Genomic DNA, 19,556 nt, shown 5'->3' with positions numbered 1-19,556 from the left:
TGCTAAGATTCTAGTTGAGCAAGAAACATCCCAAGCTTTCTATCAATATATGTTAGATCTAGTAATTCATCAAAAAAAAAAGAACAACATGTTAAAAAAAAAGGCAATAATTTATGGTTAAATTGAGATTATTTTGGTTGTTGTACATTCTAGTTGTTGTACATGTTTTGTTATTTGTTGACTTTTTATTTAGCAATGATTTTTTTTCTATAAGAAAAGCATAGTTGGTAGCAATTGAGATTATTTTGGTAAGGGTTTTCATATCATCAACTTGTGTTTCCTTTTGTTTTATGGATTTTCTCATTAGCAAGGTTTTCTTATCATTCAAGGATATTGGAGGAGGTTTTGAGCTTATTTTTCCTAATGCATATTATTAGATCAGGATGAAAGTTTACCAGAAATTCCTAAAGGTCTTGTTTCATATATGGTTAAAATGTTAAGTCAATCGAACATCAAGAAAACCTTGCGATAAGGTCTAAAAGCTATAGTGAGATAATAGTATTAATTTCCTAGTTAATTTAAGATTTTTTTCTATTTTATTTAAAACTCTTATATTATTTTTGCAGCATTGTTTATGATCCATTTTTTTTTATCTTTTTACAAATATATTTATTTAGCTTGTATTTAGGTTTTTCAAAATATTAATAAAAGATGGATTGATTATTTAGAAATAAAACTTTTGTACGAGAGTTTGCTCTTTCTCTTGGTTCTTTATAGAACTACTCTGAATTATCAAAGAATTAACAAAGTTTTGATGGATAAAATAATAACAAGATTAAGAAAACAATCTCAAGGAATTGGTATGGTCAGAAAGAATAAACTACAAGAAAGGATAGTACATAAAGGAAAATTAATGTTGTGAGCACTGGTAAAAAATTACCAGCGTTAATGTGAACAGATAAAAGGTTTATAAATGAAATAAATGGTGAAAAGACCAAATAAATATATTTTGTAATAAGAAAATGTTCTTAAGGATTTATTAGAATAATTGGTATGATTTATACAAGGGTTAAATAAGAAAATTCAGATTTTTAGCATAAAACCACCTACCAACTAGTTTTACATAATCACGTATAACTTTTAATCAAATCGTTGAATCAAGTTGCAATTTTACATGGAGTCTCTTGATATGTTTTCTTACCTTATATTAAAATTTCAAGTCAATAAAGTTTTTTTAAGGGCTCCCAATTTAAGCAGAAAAATAGGCAGTCTACGTGAGAAATCTAAAAAAGCATAAATGAGTAATAAACTTGTAATTAAATTGAACAATGCCACACCCCTTTCCTCTTTAAAAATCTAACCAACAGCTCAATAAAAGTTTTCTCTTATAAAATTAAGTGATTTTCTCATAGGTTTTGTGAGATTAATGTGTTTATAATAATTATAGAGAGAGACACTTCTTGATTTAGGCATCTTGATTTTTAGATCAAGATTATTTTCTTACTTACTCTTTCTCTCTTTGTAATGTTCAAGTTTTATTTCATATTTTATTTTCATTAATATCTTATTATATACTTTTCATTTCCTTTACTTCTCTTAGTTAACTTATATCATAATTATATTCTTATCTTATTTATTTATGTTCTTCCTTTTCATTATATCTGGCTAAGTTAATTATGTTAGGTAAAAAGATTTCACTAATAGTGTTATAATAAATATAATATAAACTCAACATGAACTTTAATATTTATATCCAAGAAAGTTTGTTATTAACATGTCTTATCATTTTTATCTTATTCACTCTTAAGACCTTACTTGCTAAATGGTTAATCTAGATTTATGTTGCATAACACTTGATACAATAAATGCTTGATCCTTCATAGTCTTCGGTCGATATCATTGTTATGTGAGAAATTTGATTTATTGTTAATATAAGTTAGCATCATGAATACCTGATAATATTTATAAGAATTTGTGTTATTTAAATAAAATAATTAATATGATCATGTTAATAATCTATAATGAGCTATGAATGATAAATCATCTTATTCAAACCTTCTTTATGTGTGGTTTCTAATTGAGTAATAAAAAGAATTTATATTACACTTATTTGAAATACCATTAGTGAATCCTCTAACATTGACAACTATTTTTATCATTGTTTAATCTTCACATTAATCTCACATCTCAAATATATCTTTAACTCTTTATTAAATTATATATATTATTTATAATTTATATAATTGACCTCCTTGTAAATCGACCCCGAACTTGTCAAGTTATTTATTACTTTGACACTCCTGCACTTGTGATAAAATATCAACTCTTTGATCGTGTCAATAGCCAAGAAAAACACATGAAACTTGTTACAAATACCTTGCGTAAGTAGGGTTTGACACTTGATTCTTTAAATGTTGATGATATATGGTGTCAACCTTTTTTTTTTTGTTATTCTTCAAATTCACATTTTTCTTTCCAAAATAAAAATAAAATAAAGGCTGACATTTTGACAAAAGAAAGCTGAGAAATTTTCACATGTACAAAAAAATCAAGCTACAATTTTAGATGGAATCGAAGCCTAATTATACCTTATTTTACCTAATACTAGAGAGACAATGTAAATTTAAAGTCAAGTTACATGATTATTGAACGAATCTACATACAAATTAAGTCCAAAAGACATATTTAGATTTTTAATAAGTCAATTTGATTTAATCAATTACCAAATTAAAATTTAATTATGTTTAAGAATTAATTTTGGTCCAATTGAAAGATTTAATTACGTGCATAGACTTAATTATACTTTAAATTGATCAAATTAATTTTATTAGAGACTTAATTGGTGAAAAATTAAGTTTAGAAGCCCGATTTGGGCTTAATTAAGAAAATTAAAATTTTAGAAGACCAAATTTAATTTTTTACCAAGTCAATTGATTGAAATTAAAGATAAAATTACAAGAAAATCAAAACTTTAGAGTCAATTAAGAGCTAAATTGAAAAACTTTGCAGCCAAGAACCATTTTACCATAATTTCTTACTCCAAAAAACTCGAAAATATTTTTTTTTTACCATAATTTCATTTAATATTAGGTTACACAGTTACATTATAAAATACAAACTCAGTATTAAAACACCTGATTTTTCTCTAAAATTTGAAAATTCCAAAAGATTCAAAAACAAATTCCCTCATTTCAAAACACAAAAAAATAGGTTTTGTTTTCACCTATATGACCAAATTCTAGAGGTTTTTCATGTATATTTTCTAGGAAAAAAAAAATATCGTAACTAGTTTATGATTGTCCATTAGAATTTGACTAAAATATCAAAAATCCTTCGACAACTATTATTTTTAATTAATATACAATGTTAGGAATTAGTTGTAGATTTTATTATATAGAGTTATAAAATTACACTGTAAAGTACCTCAAGTGTTAAAAATACAAAATAAAAAATAAATATTATGCTAAAATTGGAGTCTTAAAACAGTTAAGATTTACCTCGATAAGGTAGAGACTTCCTCACAAAAGGAGATCTACCTCAAACCGTAGATGAGACCAACAAATAGAACACGATTTGGAATAAAAATCAATCAATAATACAACTTACCTTAGATATGATACACTGAGGGTGATGTATATTCCTCTTGCAAAACTAATCCCCTTACCTAGGCTCTCGCAAACCACAGGTTTTCTAATGACCATGATAACTAGATGGAGACTCCCTCTAATCATAACTTTATAATTGAACCCCAAACACCCTTCATTTAAGGAGGTAGCTTTACCATTCGACATCGTGCACATTACGACATTTATCATCAAGATACTCTTTGAAATAAAAAAAATCATTTGTCAATGAAATTATCAAGTTGCATTTTCCCTTTAAATTCAATAATATCAACTCTCACAACAGAATCTTGTAAAGATATTTTATTCTTTCTTTGATGCTAAGAAGAAGAATTGTCAATAGCATCATGATGTGATATGTGGTAGAAAGAATTAACATCCTCCTTATTATTGCAAGAAAAACCAATTTCAGTGTTATTCTCATTATTATCATCATCTCAATTCTCATATCGTTCAAGACAATCTTGGAATTACTGAATTTGTCTTCTCATTTCATCAATTTAAAGAGCACAAATGTCCCTCTTAAATTCTCATAAACATGACGTCCATGAACAATCATGATTGTAAATCCTAAATTCTCATACCAATTTGATATCGAGATGGTATGGATATGAAAAGGTAACATTTCATACACATAATTGATAGTGTTTCACTCACGATTACAAGGTATAAAACCTAAGAGATACAGAAATGAATAAACTATCATTCTAAAAATACAAATCACTCATTACTTTAGAGATACAAATTTAAGGTATATGTCCACCACTCACAAAGGATATCCATAACTTTGATAGATTGTCAAAAGGACATGTCAAAGACTCAATTCAAATTTTGCCAAAAGATCTAAATACATAATCTGATTCAATATTATTTACATGGAACACTCTTCAAGTCTAGGTTAACACCAAAACAACATAATTAAGACCCAAAAAAATGATTGTCAGAAAACTAGACAAATACTAACTAGACAAGTAATAATTATCACACGTTTTTAACTCATAAAAAACATAAACAAACACTTAGAATGCTTAAAAAATAGACATAACTTCTTGTAAAAAAATAACATAATTGAGACCTAAAAATATGATTGTTAGAAAACTAGACAAATAATAATTATCACATGTTTTTAACTCTAAAAGACACAAACAAACACTTAGAAAAATAGATATAACTTCTTGTAGAAAACTTCAATGTAGCATGGAAGGACAATCTAGAACGACCACATTCTGAACTAGAAAACCACGCTGGATAAGATTATTTTACCAAGCAATAAATACAAACAAATTCAGGCTCGAATTTGGTTCATGGGTTAACTATAAACAGTAGCAAAAACTTCACCCATTTGCATTGTCAACCCAAACTCAAGTATCCAAACATCAATAGAACCATTAAAAGATGCTCTTGCATTACGAAGTGGCAATATGATTCTTATGGTTTCTCCTCCTATTTAAAACAAGTTTATCACACCAAATTATCGCATAATCAGTAAATTCAATAACAACAAGCTTTACCTTTTTTCTCCTTCAAATATTGGTGGCAATCAAAGATCAACTTAATCTTTTTCTCTCACCTAAATAGGCATCGAGATCATTCCTCCCCTGAAACGCTATAATTTTTATCTTAGTACTTCCAAAAAAATTCTCTAAGCCATCACGATACTCAAAATCTCTTACTATTCCTTTATCGCTGAAATTATCATCATGTTGAAATCCCTCATCTCTTTGATTTCTATACTTGTTAAAATCCATCACCTTGGTGCATTGATGCATGGTCAAAATCAATTCTTTAAGGAAATAATAACAAACAATAAAATCACAGCCTCATAACAATCACCCATAGATTTTAGCACTCAAAACAATCATGAAAAACAAAAAAGACAACAATATGAATTTACAACAACAAAAAAAATAGCAAAAATAAAAACAACAATGAATATGTCAACAAACATAAAAACCAATACGAAAACGAAAACATATGCAAGAAAGACTAATAACCCAAAACCACAATAGATTATACTGACCTGAAACTAACAACAACAACAACAAATAAACAGAATTAACTCACAATGCAAACTAATTTCAATAAACACTGATTTGTAATTTTCACAAATACCCAAGCCCCAAGTATACTCAACTAATCCTAAAATCAATGACAAATAACAAATTCAAGCTGGTATGTAAGCAAACTAATTTTGGTAGAAGGCTAACTTGCCAATTTATTAAGAATCATAACTTTCAATTTTTATAACAGAATTAACAACAAACGATTTCAACTTTTTTTTGTACTATACAAATTCTTATTCAAGAATAGCCTTTTTGAACATAACTTTTTTTTTCATTTTTTTATACTATTGCCGCAAGAATTAAGATTGAAAACTACAAACAAATAATACAGATAATTTAAAGATGGATAGATAGATAGAACCTAATTTTAAAGCCCTACGCTTATACCAACTAATACGAGCAAGAACCTTTGAACCCACAAACAAGATATAAATAATCCAAGAAAGCTAAAATCAGATTCATAGAAAACAAATCCAACGATTACTTGAACCAAGAAATCAAAGATATTTGGTGAAAAACGAACTTCAACCCTATGATTATAATGAATCGCAAACTGGAAGTATAGGAAGAGCATCACAAAAATTGATGATCTTTTATAAGTCCAAGAAAAGTTCGATGAAGAACCTAAAATATGAGCAACTCACAAACTCTCTAAAAATATCTTAAATACAAGCTAAATAATCATATTTATAATAAGTAAAAAAATCATAAATAAAGCTGGAAAAATAATAAATGAGTATTAATTCAAATAAGAACAAGAATCATAAATCAACTACGAAAATAATGTAAATCATGCACAATAGTTTTTGGACCTTATCACAAAGTCTTCCCGATGTTTGATCGCTATAAAATTTTAACCCTATAGAAAACAAGGCCTTTAGAATCTTCTAGAAAACTTCTAGCATGATCCAATGGCTAAATAAAAAAAATTATTCTTGTTTGCGTAAAACTATGCATTAGAAAAAATAAAGGCCAAAACCAACTTAAACTTGTCCAACTCTTTAAGGAACCTGTAAAACATGAGGAAACCAAGCCCAAACCGCCTCTCCTTATCATTATCGCTTCACCAACTCCTTTTCTTGTTTGGATTTACATTAATTAGAGTCTAATCATCCCTTGTTAAAGTCTAAAAGCTTGAGTTGACTCAAATATCCTGAATAAGCCTATTGAAGGTTTTTTTAATTTTCTTGGTCATTGACCTTGTAATAGGCATAATTGGCATCTTTATTAGATCATGTGTTGCTGCTTGATGATTCTTATTACATGCATTAATTTCTTTTTTAATTGGGAGGTATAGTGATGAGATATTTTGTGATGTTGTTCTCATGCATGCAAGTCACGTACTATTGGGAAGATTATGGTTGTTTGATAGAGAGCTTATTTATGATGAGTTCTAGAATAGGCACTCTTTGGTAAATGATAGTAAAATAATTACCCTTATATCTTTAACCCCAAAACAAGTATATGAAGATCAATTGAAATTAAAAGGAGAGACTGAGGCCAAGAGGAGTGAAAAGAAAGAGATGACTGAGAGGAGAGAAAAGAGATGGGCCACATGAGAAGAAAGAAAAAGAGGTTGTTGAGAGAAAAATATAGAAACAAGTGAGTTTTTATGCAAAAAAGTGTTTTTTATACTAACTAGTCTATATTTGTACTTTTCTACCAAAAGACATGTTTTAATACTAAAAATATTGATCAATCTCTCCTAGTATTGCTATTTCTTTGTTATATGAATATGAGGATACATTTCATGATGATGTTCCTTGTGGTTTAGATCCATTTAGGGAAATAAAACATCTAATTGATCTCGTGTCTAGAGCTGCAATTTCTAATTGACCAGCCTATAAAAGTAGTTTGGAGAATACAAATGAGCTTCCAAGACAAGTTAAGGCACGTATGACTAAGGGGTACATAAGGAAGAGCATGAATCCATGTGCAATAACAATGTTTCTTATGCCGAAAAAAGATGGGTCCTAGATGATGTATGAATTGTTAGGCTATCAACAACATTACAAAAAATTATTAACATCTAATTCCTAGGTTGGATGACATGTTATATGAATTATATGGTTCATGTATCTTTTCAAAAATTAATTTAAAAAGTGGTTATCATTAAATTAAAATGAAAAAATGAGATAAATGAAAAATTGTTTTTAAAACTAAATATGAGTTACATGAGTGGTTGATTATGCCATTACTAATACACCAAACACATTTATAAGATTGATAAATCATGCACCAAGCACATTTATAGAAAGATTTATTAGTCTATTTTGATGATATCTTGGTGTACATTGAAAGCTTCGAGGATCATATTAACCATTTGTGTTGTGTGCTTGATGTTTTAAGAAATGAAAAATTATAAGCAAACTTAAAAAAGTATACTTTTTGCATTAATAAAATTGTTTCTCTTGGCTACGTTGTTAGTGCAAAAGGTATAAAGATGGTGAAGAAACTCCATGAATGTGTTCACCATCAAATACAAAAGAAGAATGAACAATATACATTTAAAGCCAACAAGTGTTGTAGGCGTGTTATCTTTGAATTTGATGATTGAGTTTTGGTGCATATAAGAAAGAAAAAAATTTCAGCCTATAGGCAATCTAAGTTGCAGCTTAGAAGGGATAGTCCATTCCAAGTCCTTGAACATATTAATGACAAGGCATTTAAATTGGCACTTCCAAGCGAGTATAATATTAATGCTACATTTAATGTTTATGATCTCTCTTTTTGATGTATATGATGATTAAAAGTCAAATCATTATGACAAGAGAGAGAATGATAAGAATCAACAAGCAACACCACAAGATTTATTGCATGTGTTGATTTGACCAATTAATGTGTAAGAGCCAAGAGGATCAAAGAGGTTTTCAATATGTTGATTTATGGCATTCGAGTCAAGCAAGCTTCGAGAATTCCTTCTAAAGTGGCGTCAAGCATGAAGTTAAGTTTAAAGAAGAATCAAGCCTTGATCAATATGATCCAAGCAAGAGATGAGAATGATTAGCATGTACCAGAGCTTGGCTACACTACTTTATGTTAAGGGTCATGACTTTTAATCCAACTATTAAATCAAACTGAAATTTTGCTAGATTTTAAAGGTTCTTTTTCCTATAGGGTTAAAATTTTATAGCAATCATTCATTGATAAAACCCTCCAATAAAGACCAGAAGTTACTACATAAATTAAGTTTTTATTTATACAACACTTGGACTTTATATTTAACTTTTAAGTTAGTTATTTATGTTTAACTTTCAATCCATAGTTATTTAGAGTTTATTTTTGCTTAAGTCAAATTTTAGAATGTGAAGACAAATTGGTTTTTGAAAAAAAAATTTATAAACACTCTTACTTTTGTTCTTCATTAAACTTCTCAAAATTTATCATAAAGATCATCTTTGTGGCGTTCTAGCCATATTCTTTTGATTCTTGATTCAAATAATCAATGAGTCATGATCTAATATGATTTTAATTTTCTTGGATAAGTATCTCAATTCTTAATTGTGAGTTCTGTGAGGTTGGCACAAGTTTCTATTCCTCTTATCTTCTATCCCGGGATTGGTAACCCAACACTACCTCAAAGTTTCTTACTATAATTTGTGAAATCTTATCAAACATGAGAATGGTGCAGGTAACATGTTTGACATCAATCACTACCCTTCATCCTCTTCCTGAACTGCCTTTCATATAATAAAAATAATCGATTCTACAGTTGAATTTCACTTGAGCTGCTGAGGCTATAAATGATTAAATTTTGTCTATGCTTCCCACAAAATGGGATGACAGATGATATAATGATAACAGTTGTTTCATATCTCAACCGGCATGGGCAAGTTAATAGAACCATCATCCATATGATGGTAAAAGCACCAAAGGACAGCTGTTCTGAATTCAGAAATCTTAAAAACAAAAATAAATAAATAAATAAAAACAAATCCTTCATTAACCATTGCCGCATAACAAAAGTCAAAACATTAAATTAGTGTTTTAATGTGCAGGCGTAATTATAGTTTTAAGATATTAAAAATATTCATGGCTAAATGGAACCCCCTGTATAGTGATACATCAATAACAAGTAGACCACCTTTATTGAGGAATGAGAGAGATTGAAGATGTGCTTAAAATCATGTTAAATAAATATATGCCTAAAATAGTGAATATAATGTAAAGCTCATATTGATCCAGACCTTAAGATAGTTCTACAGGAATTCTCAGACCATCGCGCGCCAGCTGCACTGGTATTCCTTCCCTGCATGGAAACAATTATAAGTTCAAATTCTTTAATTTATTGTAAACACAAGAATAGAGGTTCTTGTCTAATCACGTGAAGCGAAATTTATACCTTTGAGACCATTCCGTTAGAAAGTCATTGTCCTTGTAATGATCAAATTCATGGGTCATTCCAATTAAAAGAGCTCGCTTTGGGCATAATCTCTTCACTGTCTCAAGAGTCTGCATATTTACCATAACATGTGAGAATAGAAGAATGAAAATGTTCCAAGATAATTAAATGATGAGAAATGAAAGACAAACCTGAGGGAGGCAAAAGTGTGTATTATGAGACCCATTCTGTACAAGAGGTAGAAAGATTGGTGATTATATGACATAAATTCCTGGAAGATACCAATGAGTTATAATGCAAAATGGCAACATGAAATCCACTACGTTGTCCAGCGATATTGATGTGAATCAGCCTATAATATTGAAGGATGCATTAAAAGTGCTAGTTGGACCAATTTCAAGACCAAGAGTCAAGAAACTTAAGGAAACATTCAATGGGCTTATTTAGAATATTTGAGCTAAGACAAGCTACAAGTGATGATCATACCTTAATTTGATCCATGCAAAGGAAGGGACTGATCCATGGGCATAAAGTTTTTGGCACATTGGGCAGCATAGGGAGAGGCAGCTACAAGTTTTTTCCTTATTCTACAAGGACCAGTGGCAGCTTAGGAGTTCTACGTTTACAAAGAATCCTAATTATTTAAGGATTCTTAGTTGGCAGCAACTTTACTTATCTTCCTAGGTAATAAAGCTGACAACTTGTCTTTGATTTGCAAGACAAAGTAGGCTACTTTTCCTTAATTATCAAGGACTACAAAGTTGGTTTTTCAAGGATATACAAAAGTCACTAACTCGTTTTTTGGACAACATACGGCAACCTTGTTTTTTATTCAGACTTGGGTTTTATGTTTAGTTTTCATATTTTGGGTCATATTATTAAATTAGGTTTAATGTCAGCCCATTAGTCCATTAAGGTTAAGTCTATTTTGACACTATAAATACTCTTTTGTAAAGATTACTATTCAGATTGGATTATTATTGATTTTGCCACAACTTTTGTGTGCTTGTGCAAGGATTATTCATACCTATTGGCACTTCATTGAAGAGTCTTGAATTTATCAAAAAGATCAATTGCCTTTGTGGCGTTCATCCTTATACTTACAATTCACAATTCCTTAAAATCATCGGTTGGAGTCTTCATTCCGATAACTTCGATATCTTGGTTCAGGTAATCATTGCGTTGAGTTTTTGCTATCCTTCAATATGATTTTTAGCTTTCTTGAGTTATTTCTTCCAGTCATATGGGTTCAAGGGTTCTTACCCTCCGGGTTCGCATAAATTAATATCAGAGCAAGGCTTTAAAATCAAAATATATCTTTCTTTTAAGTTTCTGCGTTTAAATCATATTATTATTGATTTTGCTGCAACTTTTGTGTGCTTATGTGAGGATTATTCATACCTATTGGCTCTTCATTAAAGAGTCTTGAATTTATCAAAAAAATCAACTGTCTTTGTGGCATTCATCCTTATACTTACAATTCATGATTACTTAAAATAATTAGGTTGGAGTCTTCATTCCGATAACTTCGATGTCTTGGTTCAAGTAATCATAGTGTTGAGTTTTTGCTATCCTTAGATATAATTTTTAGCTTTCTTAAGTTGTTTCTTCCATGCATGTTGGTTCAAGAGTTCTTACCCTCCACCTTCGCATAAGCTGGTATCAAAGCAAGGCTTTAAAATCATATTATATCTTTCTTTAAGTTTCCGTTTAGTTTCATTGTTTTCTTTACATCTAATTGTTGCAGCATAGTATAAAAAAGGGTTGAAAATCACATATTGTGAAATCTACTACAAAGTAGAAGTGACAAAAGTTTGAATTCAGGATTTAAAAATATACACCAGAATCTAATATTTCTTGGAGTATTGGATATCTAAGTTTTGATAAATGATTTCGGGGTTATTTGAACACAAGTAGGTTCGAGTAATTTTGAATTGCAAAATTGGTTTCTTTTACGTCGACCACAAAATTTCTTTGTTTTGCTATTGTTAGTTTCGGTCAAATTAGTTGTCTATTGATAGTTTCGGTCAAAAACAGAAGTGGCTAATGATTCTAAAGGTAAATTTGATGCTTAATCTACTCTTAACCATGAAGTTAAGTGTTTTAAATGTTTGGGAGTTAGACATGTAGCTTCTTATTGGCCAAACAAGAGAGTTGTGATTTTACAAGATTACAACGAGATTGAGATCGAGAGTGACAACACTAATGATAAGATGCCACCACTTGAGGATGCTAGCGATGAAAATGTAATGTATCCAATTAAGGAAGAATCATTGGTTATTCGACGTGCACTAAATGTTCAGATCAAGAAAGATGATTTGGAACAATAAGGGAGAATATCCTCCATACAAGCCATATCATACTACAAAGTATGTAGTATGATTAGTGATGGTGGAGTTGTTTTAATGTTGCTAGTCTTATATTTGTTAGAAAATTGAATCTAGTCACTATTAAACATCATAGACCATATAGGCTTTAATGATTGAATGAATGTGGAGAAGTTAAAGTTAATAAACAGGTCTTGGTGTCTTTTTCGATTGGAAAATACAATGATGAGGTTTGGTGTGATGTGGCTCTTATGCATGCAAGTCACTTGTCATTGGGGTGTTTGTGCTTGTTTGATAGGAGAGTAGTGCATGATAGGTTTAGAAATAGATATTCTTTAGATGGAAAATCCATCACATTTGTACTATTGTCACTGAAACAAGTCTATGAAGACCAATTGAAACTCAACAGAGAAAGGGAAGCCAAAAGGAGTGAAAATCATGGAGAGATAGTGAGCTTTGAGCAGGGAAAAAAGTCAAATTCGGTCAAGAGAGAATAATAGCAAGCTAGTCAACAGTGGAGGGGCAAAAAAGAAAAGATAGTGTTGGGAGAAAAACAAAGAAGCATGAGAGTTGTTATGCAAGACAGTCTTTTGTTAAAAATGTTCTTTATACTAACAATCCTGTGCAAAATAGTGTTGTTTCTTTGTTGCAGAATTATGATGTATTGCCCACAGATAGTATACCTAGTGGTTATTGGGCTTGGGTGCAAATGCAGAAAGAGAGATTTCTAGCCCATTAGAGATCTAAGTTACATCAAAGGGGAGATGATCTATTTTAAATTCCAGAAAGGATCAACGACAATGCATACAAAACGGATCTTCCAGGTGAGTGTCAGTGTAATTTTCAATGTTTTTTTATCTTTCTCCGTTAATACAGGTGACAATTTAAGGTTAAATCTTTTTTAGGTGAAGAGGAATGATGCAAATCAGCCTACAACATCAAAGGTTCAGATTGGATTATAATTGATTTTGCCACAACTTTTATTTGTTTTTATGTGCTTATGTGAGGGTTGCTCGTACTTATTGGTTCTTCATTGAAATTAAACTATCTTGAACTTATCAAAGATCAAATGTCTTTGTAGCGTTCTTCCTTATATTTTCAATTCGCGATTACTTATAATTGTTGGGTTGGAGTCTTCAATCCAATATTTTTTTGCGTCTTGATTCAAGTAATTATTGTGTCAAGTTTTTGCTATCCTTAAATATTATTTTTAGCTTTCATGTTTTGTTTCTTTCTTGTGTATAGGTTCAATGGTTCTTATTCTTGAGTTCACATTAGATATGAATGAAATAAATTGGCATTATCCAATTTTGTGAAAAAAAATTGCATATCAACCACATTTATTGATCAAAGTCAAATAGCAAGAACTATATACCAATCTCAATCCATAATTTGATTATGAATCTTTTTCCTTTTCTTTTTTTTTCCACGACCATTTAGACTCGAACTATACTACAAGAAGCGACATTTCCCTTCCCTAAATCCCTTCCTTATAAGAAGAGCAGTGCATATTATAAATATTGACTACTAAAGCCATTTCGATCAAGTTTCAAAATCATATGGTTTCCTTTTTCTGGTTCATTGGAAGGATATTGGGCTTTGAGCTCTACAACAAGAAGGGACCATTCCCTTCCCTCCTATCTCACATATGAGCAGGATTTGATCCCAAGTCACTTGAAACAACACCGTGCCACTTTGAATATTAGAAAAAAATGCAACAAAATGTGCGCGCAGTGTAATTGCATATTTCACTCAAAATCTTAATTTGCCAAAATGGTCAGCCTTCCATCTTGGCAATTGGTGGAGGTACATTTCAGCCTCCATTGAATATCCCATAAAAAGTTAAGCAATTAGATGGCAAGGTAACAATGATGATGTCTGTAAATTAAATGACAAATTGAGACTTGGGCACATAATTGGAATTCAAAGAAAATTAAGAGGACCATTTTGCAAATCACGGTCATTACTTTCTATGCTTTTACATGACTTACTTTGTTGGAGAACACACCAAAAAACAAAACTATAGCAAATGGCTTACTTTGTAAGACAACCAAAAGAGGAACACACTACAATATTTGTACAAGCCCATGCACACAAAATGCTTGTGTCAAAACCACCCAAGGGTTCATTTTTCCCACATGATATGCAAATTCTACCAAAATTTGATGAAAGAATGTGGATGTTTGTACCTCACTCTGATACTATCCAATATTCATTGGATTCAAAGAGGGAATATAAGAAAATAGAATATAAAGAATTTTTGCAACTAACCTTGTATAAAGTGTCCAGGATCAGAATATCCAATTGCCCTGCACTAGCTTTTGAAATTACTGCAAAAACCAATATGTCACTGTATCAAAAACATGACAGCACAGATCCCCAGAAAACCATCCTCTTTTTACACATTCCACAGCCATTGAAAATATCTCCACATGACAATGAATCATCTCCATTCGTGCACAGAATTAAGGGACTCTTAACATGTCTAAACAGTGCAAATATATGCTTCCAAATAAATTCTTACAAGAAAAGTGAACAAAATAAAACTAACCATGCTCTGTGCTAGATGGAATGCGTGAAACATCAGATATATAAGCTACTCTACATTTTTCACCAAAGAGAAACCCCAGAGAAATATAATCTTCTCCATGCATCACCTACATTACAGAACAAAGATGACACAAGAATAAGAAACAGGGTAGAGAGATAGAGTTTTAGTAGTTTACACATATTTTAAGAAAGGTTCAGATCTGGTAACTGGCAAAGGAACAAACTGTATGCCTGATGCAACAAATGGTCTTTGATGGTCTTCCTCAATTATATGCCAGTCCAGCTGTGCTACTCGTCTTATTTCCTGGCCTGGCTTCAATTGTTTCTGTACCAAGTAAGGGAATTTCTCTGCAATGCTGCTCAAAGACAAAACATGCAGTGACATCAAGTAATGTTAAAAGTCGGATTGAAGTAAAGTGCAAAGTACAATAATAAATCAAACGAATGGCACACCACATAAATAAGTTCTATGATCAGGAAGTCTGCATAAGACCTTGGTTTGTTGTAGAGTATTCACTTCTATAGTTACATTGCATCAGTATGACTCGACTGGCAGGAAAATAGTTATCTTTCCTCTTTTAAACCTTCAAATCTTATCAACTATAGAAGTCTTAATAGATGTTCAAGTTACTTTCATCAAATAGACTTCAGTCCTTGTGTTGATTATCTCAAAACTCACAACGAAGGAACGATGAGCAGACAAAAGCATCAAATGATCATTAATTATCAAACATGCCCTGCCAATGGGGAAAAAGTAGTAAAGGTGATGGCGATAAAACAAACCCAGAAAGAAGAGAATAGTTACCTATCCATTGCATGGTGACTTAGGTAGATGGGAGTGGGATCAATGTCATTTATCGGGCTATATGGTTGCACAGCACGTATATCATCAAGACCAAGAACTGCATCAGCATGTTCATGAGTCAAAATGATCTGCAGTTGATAAAAAAAAAATCAGTCCAAGTGGCCTCAAAATGAGAAATAATATAATATATAGGAAATCATGATCATAAGCCTTACAGAATCAATACGAGGAATGTTGTGGAGAGTAAACCACCTAAGGACTTGCTCCCTGAATGTCTTACCCACATCTATCAAAATATAGCTGTGTGCATTATCACTCTCACTGTAGTGATCTATAACGAGTGATGTATTGCATCTGTAACCCACACCCAACAAAACACCAAACTCACTTTTATTTTTAATTAATTAATTAAATCCATCAACATTACATTAATTCCACAACGGACCAAATATGATAGATCGAACCTGTAGTTGGGGTTTTGGTTGGGAGGGACGGAGAGGGCCTGAGAGCAAACGGAGCAAGGAGGATCTGATGGCTGGAGGAGGCACCTGACGTTGGGGACGGCGCTCGAGCATCCTGTCCCAAGGAAGATTAGAGCCGATCTGTTATTACAAATGTTGCTGTTTTGGGACTCCATTTTTCAGATTTGATTAGGGGTGTGTAGTGTGGGAACAAGGGATTTGAGAAAAGAATGGCTAACAAATAAGAAGGAGAATGGAATATAACAAGGAAAGAAAAAAAAGCATGCTAACTGTAGAGAGGGAAAAAGAATTATATTTCTTTTTTTATTTATTTTTATATTCCCTCTGTTACAACTGCCTTCATATGCAGGCATAAGTAGATCATGGGAATAAGTTCTCTTAGGGGTGTGAAAGTGTCATAAAGTATGCATTTTTATTGAACCTATCCATCACTTTGAAGATAATTTCCTTGTCCTCTGATTGAGAGATGCCAATTATGAAATCCATACTGATGTCTATGAACAGTGTTGTTGTCACTAATAATGCCTCGTAATAATCTTAGATTGGCCATATTTTTTGTTTTGCATCGTTGATAAGTTGGACATTCTCTTACATATTATCTGGTCTGTTTTTGTTATTTTTTCAAGTAAAACATGTGTGGCGACCCTTGTTGTTGTGATTGTAGAACCTGAGTGTCCTTCCAAGGATGTATCATGATAAACAGTTATGAGCTGATGCTGGATTGTTTCCCACCATAAGTTTTCCTTTCCTGAATAAATAATTGTCACTCCATTTATAGTGAGGGTATGTAGTCGGATCTTTCATTAAATCTTTAGGTCTTTTGTCATTATAGAGACCTAATTGGAAGGCGGATATGAGGGTTGCCTAATTTCAACTGAAAATAGGGAGCAGGTCCAACCCTCATAGAGAAACGAAAGATATCTCCATTGATAGTAGAGGTAAAATAGAAACTCTTACATCCCGTAACCGTGATATAATGTTTTTGTTATTTAGAAGTAGGTTATGTTGCTTCACAATGTTCAAACAAGTTAGCAATGGTTATAAAGGCTATAGAGAGGTTATGATTGATAATAAAGGTAGTGATAAGGAGGATATACCATCAATTGAAGATGTGATGCAATCCAAACAATACCAAAAGATCTGTTAGAGGTTCCAATTGATCTAATGACAAAACTTATAGCTAAGAAGTTCAAAAAGGCTTTCAGTTATCATCTTCAAGACACATGGGTCAAGGTGGATTTTAAAAGATATTAAATAATGAAGAACAAGCTTTGATTAGTTTAATTTATATTCAAAAAGGGATTATTAGTGGGCATTCAAACATTACAAAAAAAAATTAAAATAAGAAGATTTAAATCTGTTAGTTTTGACCTTTATCTAATGTTTTGGTCATAACTAGAGCTAAAAAAATGAATTATCATACAATTCTTGTTGCATTGAAAATTAGACATTCATATATTTCTAGTGATATATGACACGTACTCTAATTCATTAAGACAAGAGAGAACCATACATTTGAATTTTAGCTTTAATTTTGCCAGCAGATTACAAAAATCACTTTAGTCTTATTTAAACTAGTTAGACTATTGCTTTATTTATCTTTTAGTTACTATTAAGCCTTTTAGAGATTTTAGAGCTTTTATCTAAATTCAGGTTTATTGGATTATTATTATTATTTATTATGTTTATTCAAATTTATTAGGGATATCCTATTAGATTTAGGATTCTTTCTAGTATAAATACTATTTTGTAGAGAGTTTTAGAGGTTAGACTATTAAATTATTTTTTTAATAAATAAACTGGCATTCTTGCTATCTCTTATGGTTAAGTAATTCTCATACTAAGTTTTTGATTGAACCTACAAACTCTTCAAAGCGTTGATCAACTTCATTGTGATTTTACACTACTCATTTGAATCTATTTAAAGGTGTAGGTGGGGGTGATCATTGCGTATAATTTTGGTTCTTTAAGTAGGTTCTTATTGGGTTAAGTTTCAAACCATTCAACTCTAATTTTAGTATATCTTGGGAGTTTTCCATATTAAGATGCAAGTGATGATGGTTTTGAGTATTTGATTAAGAGAGAGACATTTATGGTTAAAAGACCATTGAAAGTGTAGGTTAAGGTGACTGGTTTAGAGAAGCAAAAAGAGAACATCTTCCATACGAGATGTCGTGTTCAAAATAAGATATATAGTATGATCATAAATAGTGGATATTGCACTAATATAACTAGTACTACTCTAGTGGATAAACTAAATTTGCATACTACAAAACATTTTATGCCTTATAAACTTTAGTGGTTGAATGATTGTGGTGTGGTGAAGGTGATAAAACAAGTTTTAGTTTCATTCTATATTGGAAAATATTATGATGAGATGTTATGTGATGTTATTCCTATGCATGCGAGTCATTTATTGTTGGGTAGATAATGGTAGTTTGATTGGAAGGTTATGCATGACGAATTCCATAATAGACATTCATTTGTGAAAGATGGTAAATCTATAATTATTATATCTTTAACATCTAAATAAGTGTATAAGGATCAAATCAAACTTAGAAGAGAGAGTATAACTGAAAAAAGATAATAAATTGGCCATGAGTCGATTAAAAAAATGAGAAAATTAAGAGAAAATAAGAAAGTTTGTTTATGTGAGAGAGATTCATTCAAAACATCTTTTCTACTAACAAATCTATGTAAAGTAGTTGTGGTGATTCCTTACTACAACATGATAATAATAAATTGCTCCTAGAAGAAGTTTCTCATATTACAGATTTGAGGACAAATCTTTTTGAATAAAAGGAGGATGATACGGTCCAAATTAAAGCTCTATTTGGCCTAACTAAGTTGATGATGTTCTCAGCCTAATCAAGTCAATATAGGTTCGATATGGTTCAAGGCTCATCAGGGTTGCATAGTGGCAGTATGTGAGGCATGTTTGGGCCTTATCTTATGTTGGTTAGGGGGCTTAATAATTTGTATGGGTTTTGATAGTAGAAGTTTCTAGTTTGATGAGTAATTAATGTTTCAAAATCCTTTTATCACAAGGATTTCTTACATATCCTAATTACATAGGGAAAACGGGCTGGTATCACTATTTGTGTACTTATTTTTAGGAAGTTTTCATGTGGTAAAAAGAGAACACTAAAGGTGGCAGCAAAGAGGAACATTCTTTGTTATTGGATTTCATGTTATTCAAGGAAGCTAAAAGGGGCAACAACTAAGAGATTTAATTCAAAAATTAAAACACAAGTTTTCCTAGCTTATTTGGGACATCAAGGGTTGCTATAACAATCCTAGACCTTTTAAAATACTAATTTCAGCTATAAAAGGGTTTTAAGCAAGAAAGACATTTATTTAGGCTATTTAAGTTGTTTTATGTTGAACTAAGTTATTATTTGGGTTTTGGTTTTGGTTTTATTAA

The 19,556-nt window shown here is 31.0% G+C and overlaps 1 protein-coding gene across 3 annotated transcripts; it reads right to left on the bottom strand.

The window, feature by feature from the left end:
• Nucleotides 1-4,246: 4,246 nt before the first annotated feature.
• Nucleotides 4,247-16,464, bottom strand: LOC133703751 (putative hydrolase C777.06c). 3 transcript variants are annotated; one of them, XM_062128386.1, is made up of 10 exons: nucleotides 16,115-16,463; nucleotides 15,866-16,004; nucleotides 15,651-15,778; nucleotides 15,054-15,201; nucleotides 14,847-14,952; nucleotides 14,567-14,625; nucleotides 10,160-10,195; nucleotides 9,969-10,078; nucleotides 9,814-9,875; nucleotides 4,247-5,169 (listed from the first exon to the last, which is right to left on the bottom strand). In XM_062128386.1, the coding sequence occupies exons 1-9, from the start codon at nucleotides 16,285-16,287 to the stop codon at nucleotides 9,815-9,817; spliced, it is 960 nt and encodes a 319-aa protein (XP_061984370.1). In that variant the 5' UTR covers nucleotides 16,288-16,463; the 3' UTR covers nucleotides 4,247-5,169; nucleotide 9,814. The 3 variants fall into 3 exon arrangements, 2 of the variants coding, with proteins under 2 accessions (XP_061984370.1, XP_061984371.1); XM_062128387.1 differs by having other exon boundaries at nucleotides 4,247-5,161; XR_009843930.1 differs by lacking the exon at nucleotides 4,247-5,169 and having other exon boundaries at nucleotides 9,740-9,875; nucleotides 10,160-10,239; nucleotides 16,115-16,464.
• Nucleotides 16,465-19,556: the final 3,092 nt, after the last annotated feature.

This window comes from Populus nigra, chromosome 9 (assembly GCF_951802175.1).
Source record: "Populus nigra chromosome 9, ddPopNigr1.1, whole genome shotgun sequence".
Lineage (NCBI taxonomy): Eukaryota > Viridiplantae > Streptophyta > Magnoliopsida > Malpighiales > Salicaceae > Populus > Populus nigra.
This window is presented reverse-complemented; position numbering and strand designations above follow the sequence as displayed.